This window comes from Chanos chanos, chromosome 4, assembly GCF_902362185.1.
Source record: "Chanos chanos chromosome 4, fChaCha1.1, whole genome shotgun sequence".
Taxonomy (NCBI): domain Eukaryota; kingdom Metazoa; phylum Chordata; class Actinopteri; order Gonorynchiformes; family Chanidae; genus Chanos; species Chanos chanos.
This window is the reverse complement of record NC_044498.1, coordinates 35491730-35510332: the sequence shown is the minus strand read 5'-3', so window position 1 is coordinate 35510332 and position 18603 is coordinate 35491730. Positions and strand designations below refer to the sequence as shown.

At 40.1% G+C, this 18603-nt stretch overlaps 2 protein-coding genes across 2 annotated transcripts; one reads left to right on the top strand and one right to left on the bottom strand.

Annotated features, from left to right (window-relative positions):
- Positions 1 to 4145: 4145 nt before the first annotated feature.
- LOC115808947 (L-threonine ammonia-lyase) lies at positions 4146 to 12565 on the top strand. Its single transcript, XM_030770328.1, has 11 exons — positions 4146 to 4249; positions 6534 to 6888; positions 7297 to 7413; positions 7877 to 8118; positions 8525 to 8690; positions 9306 to 9405; positions 9707 to 9782; positions 10232 to 10357; positions 11019 to 11186; positions 12264 to 12321; positions 12467 to 12565. Exons 1-11 carry the CDS (start codon positions 4146 to 4148, stop codon positions 12563 to 12565), a joined length of 1611 nt encoding a protein of 536 aa, XP_030626188.1.
- Positions 12566 to 13203: 638 nt separating this feature from the next.
- tmem254 (transmembrane protein 254) lies at positions 13204 to 17284 on the bottom strand. The gene is made up of 4 exons (XM_030772622.1): positions 17137 to 17284; positions 15790 to 15893; positions 15492 to 15551; positions 13204 to 14710 (listed from the first exon to the last, which is right to left on the bottom strand). The coding sequence occupies exons 1-4, from the start codon at positions 17221 to 17223 to the stop codon at positions 14587 to 14589; spliced, it is 375 nt and encodes a 124-aa protein (XP_030628482.1). The 5' UTR covers positions 17224 to 17284; the 3' UTR covers positions 13204 to 14586.
- Positions 17285 to 18603: the final 1319 nt, after the last annotated feature.

The following is an 18603-nucleotide window of genomic DNA, read 5'->3' as shown; positions in this document are numbered from 1 at the left end:
TTGTTGTGAGTCTTTGGCTTGTGCCTCTTATCAGCCCATCCCAGGCACACCCAATCCTGGGACTTACCTGCAGTTGACTGACCAATCAGAATGAGCAGGAGTCCAAACCATGCGGAGGAACAGCGAGCCATATCACAGACCTGCAGTCCAGCCACAACAGCCGGATCTGAAAATTAAACGCTTTTCAGTGTCGCTCGTAAAAATTAGTTCAGAAAGAAATATGTGGAGGGGCTGAGAGAGAGAGAGAGAAAGAGAGAGAGAGAGAGAAGGATAAAGGAGGGAGGAGAGAGATGTTTAGTGTCACTCAGAAGGGTTAGTGAAAGTTATATGAAGAGGTGCAATGAGAGAGAGAAAAAGTGTGAGAGAGAGCTACAGAGAGATATACAGAGAGAATAGATGTGTAAGTGGAAGACAGAAGACATAGACAAACAGAGAGAGAGAGAGAGAGAGAGAGAGAGGGAGAGAGGGCAAGCTGAATTTGCCTTAAATTGGTACCTTGTAAAACTGAGTGGAGCTAGGCCGTCTGTAGTCGTCTCTCTGCGTACGCCTCAGCCTCTTTTCTGTCCTGCTTGTGCTGACTGACTCACTCACTCTTGGTTTCACCCAGTTTCCTAATGAAAACAGTAAATGGAGAACAAAAGCTCTCTATCTAGGAGGAGGGGAGAGGAGAGAGAGGGGGCTGGGAGTGCTGACGCTGGGGTGGGACTCCTCGATCTCTAATGGAACCACAGCCAAACCAGCCAGCTTGAGGAAATATGAGGATGCAAACCCTATGTGTGTGTGTGTGTGTGTGTGTGTGTGTCTGTGTGAGGAAGTGACTCAAATAACTCTTCTTTTTGCATTACACTAAACGTTCTAAAACTCTGTTTTTCTATATGTAATTAGTCTGCTCGTTAGCAGGTATTAATCCATTAGTTATTTACTGCCTCCTTACATGCCCACGTTAACTTACTTACTATGCAGTAACTCTAAATTTCAGAATGTGAATTTGAGCTTATCCTAAGACTTAGTGCAGTGACTGCCAACAATGCTCATGCATCATCTACACACACACACACACACACACACACACACACACACACACACACACACACACACACACACACGTACAGAAAGAGGGAGAGAGAGAGAGAAGGAGATATCCTGTGTAAACACATCCGTCTCCATCAGGCTTGAAGCTCTTTGGCATGATCAGGAGCTCTCTGTCTGCCCTCCTAAGCTGCTCTAGAGAGAGAGAGAGAGAGAGAGAGAGAGAGAGAGTTAAATCCAGAGAGGGAAAAAAAGAGAGGATCTGAGGAGGGGCTACGTTTACAAGCACTATGGTGAGATAATCCTCGAGCGCAAAGCAATACAGACAAGACAAAACAGCTTTTGGAACATACGCCAATTCTTTCATCTAATTCTTAGTTTGCACAAAGGTTGGAAGTCAAGGTGAAAAGCTGCAAAGATAATCATTCTGTATCAGTCATCAGTGACCTGTAACAGAATATAGCTGGAGTTGTTTGCTGAATGCTGATTGAGTTTTTCCTCTCTTGTGCAATATAAATATTTGGTTTCCTTGTATGAGAAATCTCTGTGGTGTTTCAGATGACGAATGCTAGTGACTCCCTGCCAAATCTCACTAATTCAGAGCATACATACATAGATGTGAACAGAAAGTATCTATGCAAAGATGATCACTGCTCATGAACCTCTGTCCACAGATACACACACACACACACACACACAGATACACACAAACACTCACAGAGACCTACAAACATACACGTGCACACACACACACGTGCACATATAATTGGTCAAATTTACCTGTTGTGAAGCCATCGTATTGTTGGCAGCACTACATTTAAAGTTCAGCCAGGACAACCGTCAAATCAACCACTAAAGCCAAAACAACATTAATTTTCCACCACAGGCCGGCATTTTAAAATAGTCACTTCAAAAATGAATTTCATTACGATTCATAACACTAGAAAATATTCACGGAAATAATGATGATGTACTTTTAATGGGACCCATTTTGATTCCCTGATCTGACTGAATTTGAAATTTAACTGATCACAACACTGTAGAAAGGATGTGGTCCTCCAAATGAGGGATGCCCGGGAGATGTATCTGTCCTAATAGATCCATAAATGTACACACAGCATTTCTGTGTGTGTGTGTGTGTGTGTGTGTGAGAAAATGGGTCTACACTTCTTGTGCCCACAGATCATGGTCGATTTTGACCCCCTTGTTGAGAAACGTTTTTCATTTTGCTAAACACATTAGACCTAAGGCGTGGCTTGCTGTGGCTGTCAGCTCCAGGTTTGAGCCTTTGAAAGAGGGGCTTAGTCTGGCTGTGTGTACATGCGTGTGTCTGGAGATATCTTTGTACACATAAGCACCATTGTCATCCTCCTTCTCAGAGAGTCTTAAGTAGATCTTTCCTCACTGTAAACAACTATCACTGGATAAACTTTGCCCACCCCCCCTCCCCTCGCTTGTGAACTTTAGCCTTCTTACTCTCCCCTATGTGACCCCTGCATTCATTCATTCATTCATTTAGGGCTTTATTCATATTTACATTATGGTTGTTGGGCCTCTTATGAGTAAAACTAAGGCTAATAATTGATTACAGGCTTGGCATCACACATGTGGCATCTGAAGGTTGTTGGCTCACATTTAAACCTTGTTTGGCATGCTGACCCTGGCAAAGAATCCTCTAAGGGTGACTTTGTTTGTTCTAAAATTGTTTAAACATATAGAAATAGGATTCAATATGTGTTATAGAAAGCTTACAAAAGATCTTCCACCACTATGACAGTCTACATTGATTAGAGGACTGCACAGTCCATTTTTGCTTTAACTGAAGAAAACTGTTTTGGGAGCAGAAGAATTCCTTGGACACACATATCCAGTAACAGAATTTCTTTGGCTTGGAAGCAGTTGGCTTATATTATATAGTTTGTGCATAAATTAGATTTTTTTTTGGCAGTATCTGTTTCATAGTGAGATGCAACCTGAAGTAAAGAGGTGCATTTTCTCTTTCAAGATTGTAAGGCAATTAGATGTTAAAACACAAATATTTCCATAGTGACGTATAGGACAAAAAAGGTGGATTTTGGCTGCATGAATAAAGGGGCAACAGAAATATAACATATAATATAATATAATATAGTATAATATAATATAATATAATATAATATAATATAATATAATATAATATTTTTGATGGGTTCATTTAATTATATCCCATCATACAAGCCTCATATATGGAAAGAGTTCTAGAAATTGTGTTAGGCGGACATGTAGGTGTAAATATTCATTGAATAGCATGGAAGGTCATTAGTTTTGATAGATAGATAGATAGATAGATAGATAGATAGATAGATAGATAGATAGATAGATAGATAGATAGATAGATAGATAGACAGATAGATAGATAGATAGATAGATAGATAGATAGATAGATAGATACATAGATAGATAGATAGATAGATAGATAGATAGACAGAAAAAAGATACATACATACATACATACGTATATATATCTACATACATACGTTTTTTATTGAAAAGAAATAAATATTTATTTTAAAAAATCACATGTTAAGAATGGAACACAAACAATGCTTGAGACATGAAATCAGGCTGGATGACCGTCAGGTCCGGAGAGCTCAGAGGTGGAGGTGACTCCTGCCTGTTGATCCTAGGAGGATAAGATTGTGTCTGTGCTCAAGTCCAGCCAGCGAGGGCTGCAGAGCAATGGTCTCCCTCCATCTGTCATGATCCTCAAGCCTTCCTCCTCTGGACACTGGGCAGCAGATCATTGTTCCCCAGATAAACGTTAAATTCATCTATCCTGTTAGGATGTCTGATTAGCTCACGTCACGGGGTGGTTTAATCCAGGTCTTGGACAGGAATAGAGAAATGGGCGTGTCATAGGGAGGTGGGGAAGGGGAATGATTGGTTGACACATTCTCATGAATAATCCCTCTTTAAAAACCATCCTAGAGAGAGCCAGGGTAGCGGTGTGACACAGCAGGAGCACTCGGGGACTGTAACGCTGTCACGCACAGACTCTCGCTCCTAGGGAAAGGAGGCCTCCTACAGAGAGGATCTTGGGACAACTGAAAGTCTGACGTTTTGGCCCAGAGTCCAGGATGAATTTTGCTGCCCAACTTATTTATGCCAATTTCTTCAGTGATGGCCCGCCTCAGGGGAAAGGATTCAGCGATACCGAAGAGTATGATCCTTTTTGGCAGAGGTGGGAGATTTCAGAATCAGTATCTCTTAACCCCTCCCTCCCTGATGGCTCCTCAGAATCTGTAAGGTCTTCTACACCAGAATCTATAGCAGCTCTTGATCAGTCATTATGCTCCTCTCCTGCTCCTTTAGTGAGACCACATTCTACTTCTTCTCTCCCCTGTCCTGTTGAGCCTGGTCCTTGTTATCAGCAGACTCAGTTATCTGTGCCGACTCGACCACTTCCTCCTCCATGTGATTCTCATGTTCTTGGTGTGCAGTCCCTTCCTTGTAAGCAGACTCAATCATTTGTGCCTCCTAAAACACCTCAACCTACCCCTGCTTCTCCTGCTCCTGTTGCACTTGCTCCTTCTGGTCAGAAGACTCAGTTATTCACAACAAGCAAATCAGATCTTCCGACATCTCCACTTGCTAATTCCCAGCAATCCTCGAGACCAAGCAGTCTTGCAAAGGCACTAAGTGAGAGTCCAAAAAAACCTCAAAGGGTGTCTGTGGTAACCAAGTCTAAAATTCCTTCTGTTCTCTGTCCTGACCCACCTCCCAGAAGTCCACCTGCATCAGCACTTCCTCAGGAACCTACACATCCTCTAGATCTCCCTCCATCTCTCCCTGCATCCCCGCAACTCAAACCTTCACCTCAAGGAAGTAGGACCCTCTTACCCACCTTCCAAGTACTGGTGTACTTCCTTCTCCGTCTAGCACTGTCCTTCATTCTGCTCTTTCTCCCCAGGTAAACACAGAGAGGAAGGAAAGATAAGAGAGTGATGGATCCAAAGAAACAGAGAAAAATGGAAAATATTTTAAAAGGCAAAAAAGAAAACTGTTAGAGGGTAAGGGTGAGGTGAAAAATGAAAGTGACTAAAGGGCAGAGAAAAGTAAAGTTCATTCAGGGAAAGGAAAGAGAGCAGGGAGGGGTGGACGTGGGAATGATGGGAATGGTGCGAAAGTTCATGGCTGAGGTTATATTTATAGAGCTGAAAGACTCTGAGAAATGAAAGCAGACCTATCATGCTGGAGAACTGGCATCAAATTAATCCAACTCCACCTAGTGGTTTTGTGAGCCAGTGTTTTTTAGAACTTAGCATCAATTTCTCATTTCAGCGCTTCATAAACATCAGATATGGATCTAAATCAGAGATCTTCAAAATGTTTAATAATGTGTTGACACCGTGTCACAATGCTCCACATAGTGTAACCATTGTTGTTAAATCTTAAATTCTTCCGGTGTTTACAAAAATTTTGAAAGGTGCTAGTTGTAAGATTGGGAGTTTCATTGCTTAGCCAGGCTAAATTTTGGAAAGAATGTGAAATTCTACTACTTAGAAGTCTTTTGCTGCCTATATATAATCCTAAGTTATGACAGTCCTGTATTCTTTGGATAACGTAATATCTTGTTGATGCCATTTTTTAGTTTTTCAAATACGAGGGTAGATGGTAATGTAAAATCTGTCACCTGGCTAACAGAGAAAATTAAATGAAAAAGGAACAGTGATGGTTAGGAATAATGTGATAATGGTGTGATTATTATTATAAAAAATGATGTCCCAAAAGGACAGCGATGCAAAATGAGATGAAAGCGCAACAAAGGGCCGTGACAAGTTTGATTAATGCACTGTGGAATAAGGGATTTGGCCATTCTCGGTATTGTGTCCTATGTGACATTGACAAAATGAAGCTAGACGAACAAAGCACTTGACAGGCTAAGTGATTAATTCCAATCAAACCCATTCCAATCTGGAGGAGGATACATCCACCTTTGTTTAGGCGCGTGCTATTTGTTAGCTATTTTTATTGTCATGGGGCACACATTTTTCTTGATACGTGAACTGTATGGAATATCCCCCAAGATACAAAGACCAAGGTTGTAGCCATGGCCGATCAGACATTTTAAGGAGAAAGCTAATCAACAAAGCACATGTGCTCCCTCTCAGGTTTTAGGGACCTGGCCAAGTCCTCTGGCAGGAAGTAAAGAGGGGATCATTCTCTTTTTCCTTTCTCATCATTCATCCCTCCTCTCTGCCAGCTCAATCAATCTCTCTCTGTCTGTTAACATGCTACACTTATTGGTAATACACATGTCATGTCATTTCTTTCCCCTGTACACAAAAACTAGTACCTTGAAGATTCCCATGGGTAATGTGCGGTCCAGGGAACTTTGTGCCAGGAACTCTGAGAGACTGAGAAACTGCTTAACTTAGGCTGAACATGAGTGAATTGTCTTTGCAAGGATCTGTCCTGATCTCTCTGAACTGACTCCATCCCTGTAACTGTATTTTTTCTAACAGTGAGGAAGAGCGCATCGGATCATCCAAACAAGGCTGCCCCTCGAAAAGTGGGACGTGTCAAAAGGATGGTACTGTCAGCAATGGCAACGTGGGCCGCAGACCCACTCTCATCTGCCCAGAACGCCTAAAGGACTTTGGAGCCGAGGAGTACCTAAATGGGGACGTGAAAACCTGGGAGACCACAGTGGTGGGACCGCCAGCTAATGTTCAGCTGATGTCTCCACCTAAACCCTCCTCAAAGAGGGGCATCGAGTCCAAGTCTGCCCCCAAACCCCCTGCAGAGTACCTCCGCTTTGAGGATATCAGCGCTGCAGCCTTCAAGATCCAGTTAGGATTACAGAAGACTCCTTGCACAGTGGGTCAATTTGAAACCTGCATGGCTTTTATAACAGCCTGCCTAACAAGCAACCCCATGATCACTCCTAAATCAATATTCTGTCATAACAAACTCCTGCTGTCATATGAGAGCTTGACCCAATTCCAACAACCTATCAAAACATATAGAAAAATCCCTATTCAATTTAAACATCTAAAATCAACATCAAATGGTTGTGTGTGGCCAACTTTTGACTCCTTGGTGTCATTGAAGGCTTCAACAATTCCAAAAAAAAAATCTAAATCAATAAACAGCTTGAGTGAACTTAAAGTACATTGGGTTTCAAGAAGTTAAAGAAGCTGTGCAGTATTCGTGGTCTTAAATAAACAGGTCTTATTCTGCAGTCATTTCATGCCCTCTATATTGTGTTTACTTTTTGTTTTTCAGTACTCCAGACTATCCAAGCAGTATGGGATGGAGATCTACCTTAAGAAGGAGCACCTCCATTACACTGGCTCCGTCAAGGAGAGAGGAGTGTTTTATCTGCTCAGTACACTAAAACAGGTCATTAACTCTTCTCAGTGCACCTAACCCAGCTTGGTTTCGCAAATTTTCATACAAAAGCATATAAACATGAGTAAAGAATCTCACACTTGAAAAAAATTCTGTCTTTTCTTTATCTAGGAGTCCTCTTGGTGTATCTCGCCTTATTTTTTAGTGTCTGGAGGTTTTTTTTTACCTGTTTCTGTTGCTTCTACTTTGATGATAGTGGGTCTTAGTGCCAAGATTTGGTTAAGGAGTTTTGAGAGACTTTTCCGCTGTATGGGTGCTGCAGGAGTTAAACATAGTTGAATTGTTGAATTGTGGACAAAAGATAACACTGAACATGGAATATATCAGAAATATGATCCACGTCAGGGTGCTTCACACCTCACAGAAAAACAAACATGTTACTCAAAAAACAAACAAACAAAAAAGGCTAACGGTCCATATGATTTGTTTCTTCTTTACTGGTTATGCAACATAGGAGCAGCAGAAGAGAGGTGTGATTGTGGCGACAGACTGTAATTTCTCCATGGCAGTGGCATATCACGCAGTAGAGTTGCAGATTCCTGTCTTTGTCATCATGCCAGCCTACAGTTCTCCACCACGGCTAAGGATGTACCGTGATTACGGCGCCATGGTGATATCCTATGGAAGCACAGCACGTGATTCACAGAACCATGCACGCCACCTGGCTAAAGAGAATGGCTACCTCTGTCTGGAAGAGTAAGTCCCCCACAATCCACTAGCACTCATTATTTACTCTTATCACATTCAAGCAACAACTTGCATTTTACATCAACCAGTGTTCTGGATTTTGAAAAAAATCCAGAAACTGCTAAATACAAAACGATTCACTAAACTGATACTCTCTCAAATTCCGTAATGAGTAATATATTGGGTTCTTTTCATAGACTTTTGTATTTTTCATATTTTATGAAACGACTGGTGGCAATCCAGGATTGTCCTCAAATCCTGTACAAACCATTAAAAGTTGTACTTGATTTAGTCTTGCATATCTGAACTAATGAATGAGTTTCAGTTTCTCTCAGAAGTGAAATTACTTCATCACTGATCAATCAGCATCCAGTGGACCAACTAATGTCCATCTGTGTACCTCTCCTCCTGGCAGAGAAGACAGTGCCGTCTATCTGGCAGGACTGGGCACGGTTGGTCTGGAGATATATGAGCAGGTGCCCAAGCTGGATGCAGTCATTGTGCCCGCAGGTGGACAATGTGGTCTTGTGGCTGGCACTGCTGCTGCCATCAAGCACCTGAACCCTCGTATCTCTGTCATAGTGAGTATGTGTGAGATTGTCCAGTAATGCCTGCTTCTTATGTGTTGAAAGGGGCACCTCATAATGCAGTGTTGATCACATATTTTAACAGGATTAGACTGTTTAATAGGAAGAGACTGTTCAGTTTTGTATGTGTCTCTGTAGCTGAATTACATCATATTTACAGATCCTTAATCTGAACTGGTCCATGCAGAAATTTAAATTTAAATGAGACTGCTGAATGCAGAATCGAAATCAAATACAGCATGATTGCATAGGACTTCTTGAAGTTGTCAGAGTAACTTGACAGTCCTAAATAAAAGACCCTATTGACCCCTCTACTGTGGGTAATATGCCATTCACTGTAAGTTAATCAGAGTTCACAAAGTCCATCAAGTCTCTGCAAAAAAAAGGAGAGGTACTCAGTAAGAAAGTCTTAAACTAAAGTTGTTCCAAAGCTTTCAAAAACACTGAAAAGTTTGCCTTCTTTAAGTGCACAGGCTGTACACTATTAACATATACAGGCACCACTCTGATGTTTAGAGTTTTTTCATTGTTATTGTCATTGTAATGACTGCATCTTTAAGTTGTATTAACAACTGAACCTTAATGTGGAATATTCTCTGTCAATGATAGGGTGCAGAGCCTGAAGAGTTTCCACTCTTACTTCAGTCCCTTAAAACAGACTCTCCAATCAAGGACCTTTACTGCAGCCCTAATAAGAAACTTTATGGAGGTAATATACTCTCTCTCTCTCTCTCTCTCTCTCTCTCCCCCCCCCCCTCTCGTTCTGAGTGGGTATATGTGCATGGGTGTATAAATTTGTGTGTGTCTGTGTGTGTGTGTGTGTGTGTCTGTGTGCATGCGTGTGAGCATCATTGCATGTGTGTTTGTATGCGTGTGTGTCTTTGGTCTGTGAATTTTGGTATCTAAACAGAGATTGCTTAAACCTCTCTCTGATCACAGTAAGCTAATCATGTTGAGCTGGCCTGTTCCATGTATACCTAAACCTTCCTCTGAACTCACTCACTGCACAGATCTGGTGGAGCACTCTCTGGGAAGTCATACTTTCCAGCTGGCTAAGAAGTTGGTGGACAAAGTCGTATCCGTCAGGTACAGCATCTACTCTGAAATGCTGCCAGACTGTGAGAGGTTCAATGTCAAGCAATCTGATTTAGTTTAAAAACCCCTGGTCTCACGCATTTCTTTGAACAGATTGCCGGTTGTTTTATTTGTTTAATAATTACATGATTAAATGCAGCATCATGTTTTGCTGACTATAATATATATTAATAACTCTGCACAATGTGTATATATTGTTACACTGGACTCCTACTGCAATAATGCAAGAACAAGCTGGTTACACAAACCAAAGATACACATTTAACATTTCAAACTACAAAGCATTGTGAGACACAAGCTAATTTACATCAGTTAGTTAGTGCTGGAGTGAGATGCTTCTTAAAGAGGGGAGACCAAAACTAAAACTAAAATAAAGCTGAAATACCAGCCAAACTACACCTGATGTCAGTTATCTTCCTAATGAGAACTTATCCCCTCAGAGAGGAGGATGCCCTTGTGGCCATGCTCAGGTTTCAGGAATATGAGCGTTCCACTGTGGATACAGAGGGAGCTATGGGACTGGCGGCCATCTTAGCTGGACAGCTGCCAGAGCTGAAGGGCAAAAGGTGAGATGTGTGAAGTGAGACAGTTCTGAAGATTTCTGGGTTAATGAGATATAACATGGAAGAGGTCAATTCAGCAGCACTGTTATGACGCCATGCAAGCCAAATGGTTAATCATAAGGGTTAATAACATGTAAGTGCTAATCATAAGCCTTTGTAACTACTCCAGCGCTGATGGTGAGACTTAACAGTTAGCCAAAGCACTAATGTTAAGTCTTTTTAACAATTAGCCACAAGGCTTAGCAGTTAGCTAAGTCATAAGCCTTTATAACAATTAGACAGACACTAAACACAGATCTCAAAACCATAGCCAAAGAGGTAAGAAAATCTGAACAACAGTTTCCAAAAGTTAATGGATCAATCTGTTGCTACCTGTGTGATTATTTCAAACTGGCGACTCTGTTAGAATGTGAGGAATAAACATGTCCATTTAAACTGCAGTTAGGCACTTGGAGTTATTTTTTTTTTTACAAACATGCTGCCATTGTATTTCATGTATTCATTTTAATAATTCAAAATTTTAAAAAAATCATTTTAATAATTCAAAATAATTTGATATGTGACTATGTTTTACTCTTATGTAAGGTCTTTTAATGATCAGTGATAATTAAATTCAGTTATATGACAAAAGATATGCACTATACAAACATGTCTTGTTGACCAGGGTTGTAGTGGTGGTTAGCAGTGCTAACATGGAACTGGACCTGGTTAGACAATGTGTGGAGCGAGCACTTGTTCTGGATGATCGTGTCAGTCGTTTCAGCGTTCAGCTGGGGGACTGGCCTGGTGAAATGGCCAAGCTACTGGATATACTGGCTCGTGAAGATGTCAGGTGAGTGACAGATGGAGTCAGAGCATAATGTGAAAATACATAGCAACATCATGAGGGTATGTCATAACCAATGGAAGGTCACACTTACGAAAGAAAACGGTAAAACATCCTGCCTGACAGTTGTAATGGGTGTATGCACCTGCTTCAGTAGTTTTAAGGACAAAAATTTTGTAGTACATTGTTAAATCCAATGGATAGCTGTATTTGAAAGGCTTATGCAAACACTTTGCCTTGACTGAGTTAACATTATTAGGTTAGTGTTACCAACTTAGGTTAAATTTGAATTTGCGCAAACTTTGCATAAGTTTGTAACATATTTATTTCAGTTAGGGGCACATTTGCATGTTTCTTAGGAACTGTAACCTATAGATCTTACAGTGTAGTATCAAGGTACATACACTGAGAAGAAATGCACAGTCTGCTGATTTGTAAGGATGTAATTATAACTCCTACATTTTCACTGTCAGTCTCTTCCCACCTCAGCAGATACACTGCCAGCCTGCATAAGGCACAGGAAGCCTTCAGGCTTTTATAACCTACTAATGACAGTCCTCATTAATGGACTTGGCTTGATGTGTGTGCTATGTGTGGGCATTCTCAACCTCTGACAGTAATACTGATGTCCCAAATCTGTTCCCTGGCCCTCTTTCTCTCACATCCAATCATATCACGGACAGTCATGTTTACTCTTTCCCTGAAAAAGTATTGTTCATGCTGTGTATGCTTCACTTAATCTCAGTTTCCATTTGGTAAGATTTCCTTGAAAATGTTGGGGTTGGAAAATTAGATATGTCAGAAGCAATAATACCTCTAAAGATATCTGTGATATTGTGAGAGGGAATGTTTTGCCAATATAATATTCAAAGGATGATTTACTCACAGCTTAGCACCTCTGCCTCTTTATTCATTCACTCCAATATCTGTATTTCCCTATGGCTGAGATGTGTGTCCAGTTTGTCTGATTTGATTTATTGTTACATGATGGCTATATTTATTTTTTCTGTCCTCCTGTTCTTCCTCTTTTTCACCTGCTCCTCTCTCTGACCTTGTTTTCCTAACTCCTTCTCTCTTTTTCAGGCTATTGGATGTTTGTCACAGGAGGCAGAGTGACAGAGCTGAACTCTTCAAAGCTCAGGTGTGAAAATGATAAACTTTGGATCTCTTCCTTTCTCTCTGTAAATATGAGTTACTTAATCTATAATAAAAGGTTGTATTGTATCACAACTGTATATCTGAGAGCTGATAGGAATTGAGGTCTAATTACCTTCCTCTCTGCTCAGGTTGAATGTGTTGTGGAGACCAGAGATAAAACTCAGAACTGTCAGCTACGCAGAATGCTGTCTGACCGCTACCCGGCGCTACGCTGGCTCGACCGGTGATTTCAGCAAGGCTATTCTCTAACTGACCACACACGCAGACACCTGATGAAAACAATCATCACATACGAGTCACTGAAAGCTCTGACTGATGAACCGTATCAATGACATGAACTCATATGCTTCCAGAAATTAAGCTCCTTAAGTGAAGCCCTTACTGTTATCAGGAGAAAACTGCTGTTGTGAATTATAAGATAGAAAATAGACACAGTATAGGAATGGGGCAAAATGTTTATTCTAGCACTCAGCTTTGGGATAATCGTCTAGTGCTCTTCTGTCATTACTGTGCAAACAAAATTTTGAATGTACTAATACATCAATGAGGCCTATCAGATCTTGGATTAAGAGTGAGGCGCTGGATTTTATAAAAAAAAAAAAAAGAATGTAATGATTTTTGAGCTATTGTACATATGTCCATTTATTATGTTATGTTTGAATGTTATAGCTAGCTGTATATAAAACTGTGTTATGACAAAAAAAAATATAATTCCATTTTATCCTGGTATTTATTATTCTGCAATTCTTGTCCTTGACAAAAGTGGACTCATGACTGCCACTCCCTAGTAACAGTAACAAAAGACAAAGCATAACAAGATCTAGCTCTCATTTATCATAAAAAAAAAACATCCATAAGCACAATACATGAGGAAAAAGGGACTCTACTGAGTCATAGTTTATTTGTTGCATGTCTGAGTTTAACATACACTAGAGTTCCTGTAAAGTGCCTCTTTACGCATGTTTAAGGTGAATTTGGGGATAGAGTGGGATGTGATTCTTTTATACATACGAGAGAGTGAAAAGGGTTGACAGTTATTTAATGAAACTGTGTTACCTCACTGCTCAGTGGATGACAGTCTCTTGATTAAGGGCTGGAGACAGTGCTTGGGGACAGGCAGGCGATTAAGCAACGCTAATTCTTTAAGATCATTAGCTAAGGACATCCTGACCCCTGCATAACCGTCCACTCAAAGTCATTATCACCGCTGACTCCACAAGGGGCCAGGTTCTTTGACAGTTTTATAATGGGGTTTCATTTTACAGGTTACAGATCCTGTACTTTAAAAGGCTACTACAAAGTAAACTTAAGGTTTAGCATGTTATTGTTAATGTTCTTGTGGTGATAGTAATGTTGATTGATCAGTGCTCATGTTCTCCTGTGAGGAAACCATGAAGACTAGTTTAACATATTTCAAAAGTGAACTCACTCAATCTTCAACTGACCATCACTTTATTTCATAGAAAAATCAACAGCTTCTCTCCTGAGTTACTTTTCTCATATGAGTGTTAAAGTCACAAGAGGAAGCTGTTATTTCAGGACAAGTGATAACTTCATAACTGTCAAACCACATCACTGCATTCTAGAACGTAATATTTTTTCGACATTAAAACAAAGGAATATTCAACTCAAGAAAATTGTTATAAAATTCACAAAAATGATTTAAATCACCTCTAACTGTCGAATGCACTTAAAAATCTGAGTATGTACAAAACCAATAATACTTTCGATATACTAGCAAAGGATTTGTTCTGCACTCATCATGAGAAAAGCTATGGACTGTGGACAAGTTAAAAAGTCATGAGTCTTGGTAAAATCTACATCATAATCACTAGATTTTGCATGGAATGTTTAATGTCTAAAACAAGAATCAAGTACTCATACCATCATCTTTTTAGAATACTCCATTTTTAATCTACTCTTCAAAAGGAGCACTTTAGTCTTCAACTTGATGCACGTTCAAATAAACAAAAAGGCCTCTGTATCAGAGATTGATGGCTCTGATTAAAATCACACTGTAAAAAAAAAACATATAGTGCCCCAACAGAACTGGAATGTTACTTATTCAGTTATAAACTCAGCTCGTCCAGTCCTGAAACCAATCAAGCACTAAACTTCAAAAAGGCAGACCGAGTAGAGAGAGAGGAGCACACTTGGAATCAGCAGTGAATGCATTTATGGGAGTGACTGTCCTTATCCAGAGTGGTTAGCAGCAGAAATATGGCATTCTTCATCATCCTCATCCTCGTCATTGCTGTTTGGCCCGTTTATCAGGCTTGTATTTGAGGAGCAGACCCAGGGAGGCGAACCCAAACAGAAATGTCTGTCCAAACCAGAGAGTGCGTGCCAATGCACTCTCAATCCCTTTATCACTGCAACATATAAACCAATACACCAAAACCAATAATTAACAAAACACAACAAATATACACAAATACATACTTATAAGGAAAAATACTGAGATGACAAATGTTGCAGAACAGAGGTGTTATAGAAAAGCAAGCACTGTGGACATCTGCTGCCCCCATGTGGCAAAAGGGGTTATGTTTATTGTCATTGTACACTGTGTACTGTGTCCATTCATTCATTTTCTAAGCCACTTCTCCTAATTAGGGTCACAGGGAGTGCTGGAGCCTATCTCAGCATTCATTGGGTGAAAGACGGGGAAACACCCTGGACAGGTCGCCAATCCATCGCAGGGCAGTACTGTGTCTAGTGTTACCTAGCAGAGCAGCAAATTGTGACATGTATGTGAGTACATAGAAGTAAGCAAACTTGTTTGGCGAATGTCTTTGTATTGGAGTCGAGATGGGGCATGGGGGGAGACAGGGTTAAATCTTGAAATCTGAAAAGACCCATCGATATATCAGTGAAGGGTAATAGCATGAGGAGGCGGCTTTCCTGGAGCAGACAGACATAGAGACAGGAGGAGATTTTAAGGGACCATCTGAGAGGTCTCCTCTTGAACCTTAATTATATATAATTCCATTGGAAGTCAAATGGAATTATAGGTATTTAGTGTTTAACAAGAAGTCTAAAATGATGTGGGCCTGACCACTTTCAGTATAAATTTTAGTGCCTTAAACTGGACGACTTTCAAATTAGTGTGGTTAGGGAAATCCCGCATCTTTCTAAGGGAAGCAGCAGACTCACCCGCACATTTTCAAGGCAAGAATAGCTTCCATCATATGGACTGCCCAAGACATCCACCAGCTGGAATACACACACACACATATTAGAGCTTAGGTCTCTGATGGACCTGTTCAGAACAAAGTGTCATGGCAGTTTACCAGATCTAGGCACATGTACTAAATCTATAATACAAACTAAAAAGCAGTATATTAGTAGAGCTAAAGATTACATTGGACAAAATGAAATTGAAATTTCTTTTGGGAGATTCTATGGCTTGGCTGTCTTGTCCTTCATCATACTCTCCTTGGTAGAGACTTACCCGTAGTACATGTAATGGTAGTGGTTATCCACTAGGTACTTGGAAAGAGAACCAAGCGGACCCAAGCTCCCATAGGGGACTTCTGATGGCCAAAACACTGTCCACTGAAACATAAACATTATAATGAGATTTACAAACTCTTAATTATTTACATCAAATTAAATACCCCTACCTGCTTCTGAAACAGAAATGGAACATTGTAGTTTGTACAAGTGGCAGGTTTTGTTTGAATTCACTTCAAAGACTGTTATAGTTCAATGATTTGCTACAAGTAACATCATTATTGACCTCTCAACTCTGATGTGTTTTTAACAAGGTGCACACAGCAGAAAGGCTATTCAGCTCTCTTCCAGAGGGGCCACAGTATGTGCTAGCTTGCTATTGTTCACTGAAACAGCTTTTCAGCTTCATTATTACCACAGGGTAACTAATGCATGGGTTTCATGTTCATATTCAGCTAATTTTTTTTTTTTTTATTAAGGAACCCTTTAATTTTATATTAAGCTACTTAACAAATTGTCATATGAATGGGCTTACACCATTAGCCAAATATGGAACGTAATTAACCTTATGTAATGAATTCGTGTACTATTTCTTTAGATGCCATTTAATAAAGCATGCACAAGGGTACATCATTTGTCGATAGCAGACCAGGTGTATCGACAGACTAAAACAAGTGAAACAGGTCCACTCTCGCTCCATAGCAACAAGCAATTCATTAACGGAACTGTTCTCGGTTGACTGCAATGTCTACACACGTAAGGCTTCAGCTGTCCTGAGAAGTTGCAAAATCGCTACCCTGACTATTGTTTACTGGCATTCGACGCGTGAAATGCGGGGTGCTGGAAAAAGACTGTTTTCACGACAGCTGAATTCTTGTGTCAATGGACTTTGAATCAGTTTATCGACTATCCCTCCCCGTTTCTACACAGCCAGTCAGAGCAGGTTAGTTGCTATACAGGCATGCTACATTCACCTTTCCTCTACTTCAGGTTTATCACTAGATAAAAGTTTGTTTTTTTTTAAGTTAAATTAACAAGGACAATTTCAGCAGCAACAAGTCGACGTTTTCAATAGCAACACACCACTTATTTAATAGTAAAGTTACTTCTATTCTATTCTACTCTATTCTATTTTTTTTCTAATGTATTCAAAACTAACAGCAAATTTAAAAAAAAAAAAAAAAGTCTCGACAGAACTATGTTGTAGCAAACTGTGCTGCAAAGTTTCAGATACCCGAACCCATTTCACAGCGACATGGCATGACACGCTGGCAGTGCTACATAACAGTAACTCGTGTGCTCTGTCAATGGAAAATGCATTTTCCGTTCAGTAAGATCAACTTACTGTGAAGTATCCCATTGACAGTGTTACCGTTATTATCCAAAAGAGACTTGTTCTTCTGAAATATGCATATCCATCACTTTTAGCCATATTTCTCGGCCTGACCCCTCTATGTACGCGCGTAAGGCAGCAAAATGTGGAACGGTTGAAAAGTCGCAGTAGTCAAGGGACGAATTTCTCTCGCTTCCGTGTTTGGTCACATGGTATTCAGCTGAACCTCTCATTGGCTCGACCTTTGAGGCGAGCGGAGTATAAAACACATTGCTTATTTCTTTGAAAAGTGTAGTCCAGCAGGCTACATGTATATATCCTGTGCATGTACTTCATATTTAAAAACAGGATTTGGTTTTGAATACTATCTATCTATCTATCTATCTATCTATCTATCTATCTATCTATCATTAGGGTTTTTAGTGAAGAGAGCATATGATAGACAGATTGTTCTTTTTTTCATGACCATCTCTCCATCGTCTAATTTCTTCCTGTCTCACCGGTATATAGTATATTCCGTACTGTACAGTGTATTCTTATCATGCATTTTTATAAATGCACCACTAGGGTGTGCTACTGATTTAACTCTATGGATTTGATCTCCGCAGACCGATTATCCTCTTTCGAACCCTGTGTGATGCTCCCGTATAAAACTCATTGAAACGTGCGGGCGGTCATAACAAATCATTCTATTAAGACATATGAGCGTTATGTCTGTTAAGACATTGTCATTCTATTAAGACATATGAGCGTTATGTCTGTTAAGACGTGTCATTCCATTAGGACATATGAGCGTTATGTCTGTTAAGACATGTCATTCTATTAGGACATATGAGCGTTATGTCTGTTAAGACATGTCGTTCTATTAGGACATATGTCTTTACTTCTTCATGCCTCTCTGTATGCGTCTGTCTCATCAAATGTGTGCATCTGTGTTACACTTAGTACTTTTATATAAACTTGGCTTAATACCTTTGTGTAAATTTGGGATGGAGGAAACTTCCATGGAAAAGAAAACAACTGTATGTATATGGTATTTAGTCTTACATTAATATGAAGGTTCAGTATTTACCTGTTAAAAACTTGACTGACAGCTGAATTTGAGATAAACTGAACACATGGCGTCTCTACTTGTGAGAAAGTAAGCTAACAAGGTACCATTTAGCTGCTGCCAGTTGAGAACCAGTCTTGCAGCAGTGCAATAAGTGGCTCCATTCAGCCATGATATCCCTGTTACTACTTGCACTCTGATTCAATCCAAAGAATCATCATTGTAAGCAATACCTTGACAGGTTGTCCCATGTACACCCACATCTACACAAGCATTCAGCTCTCAGAACACTATCACCTTCCCCATGCATTACCTCCAAAATGTTTGCTCAGTCCTTATGGAACACTGTGATCTGGTCATTGCTGCGCTTTGCACTTTGTACTATCTGTCTATCTATCTGTCTATCTATCTGTCTGTCTGTCTGTGTA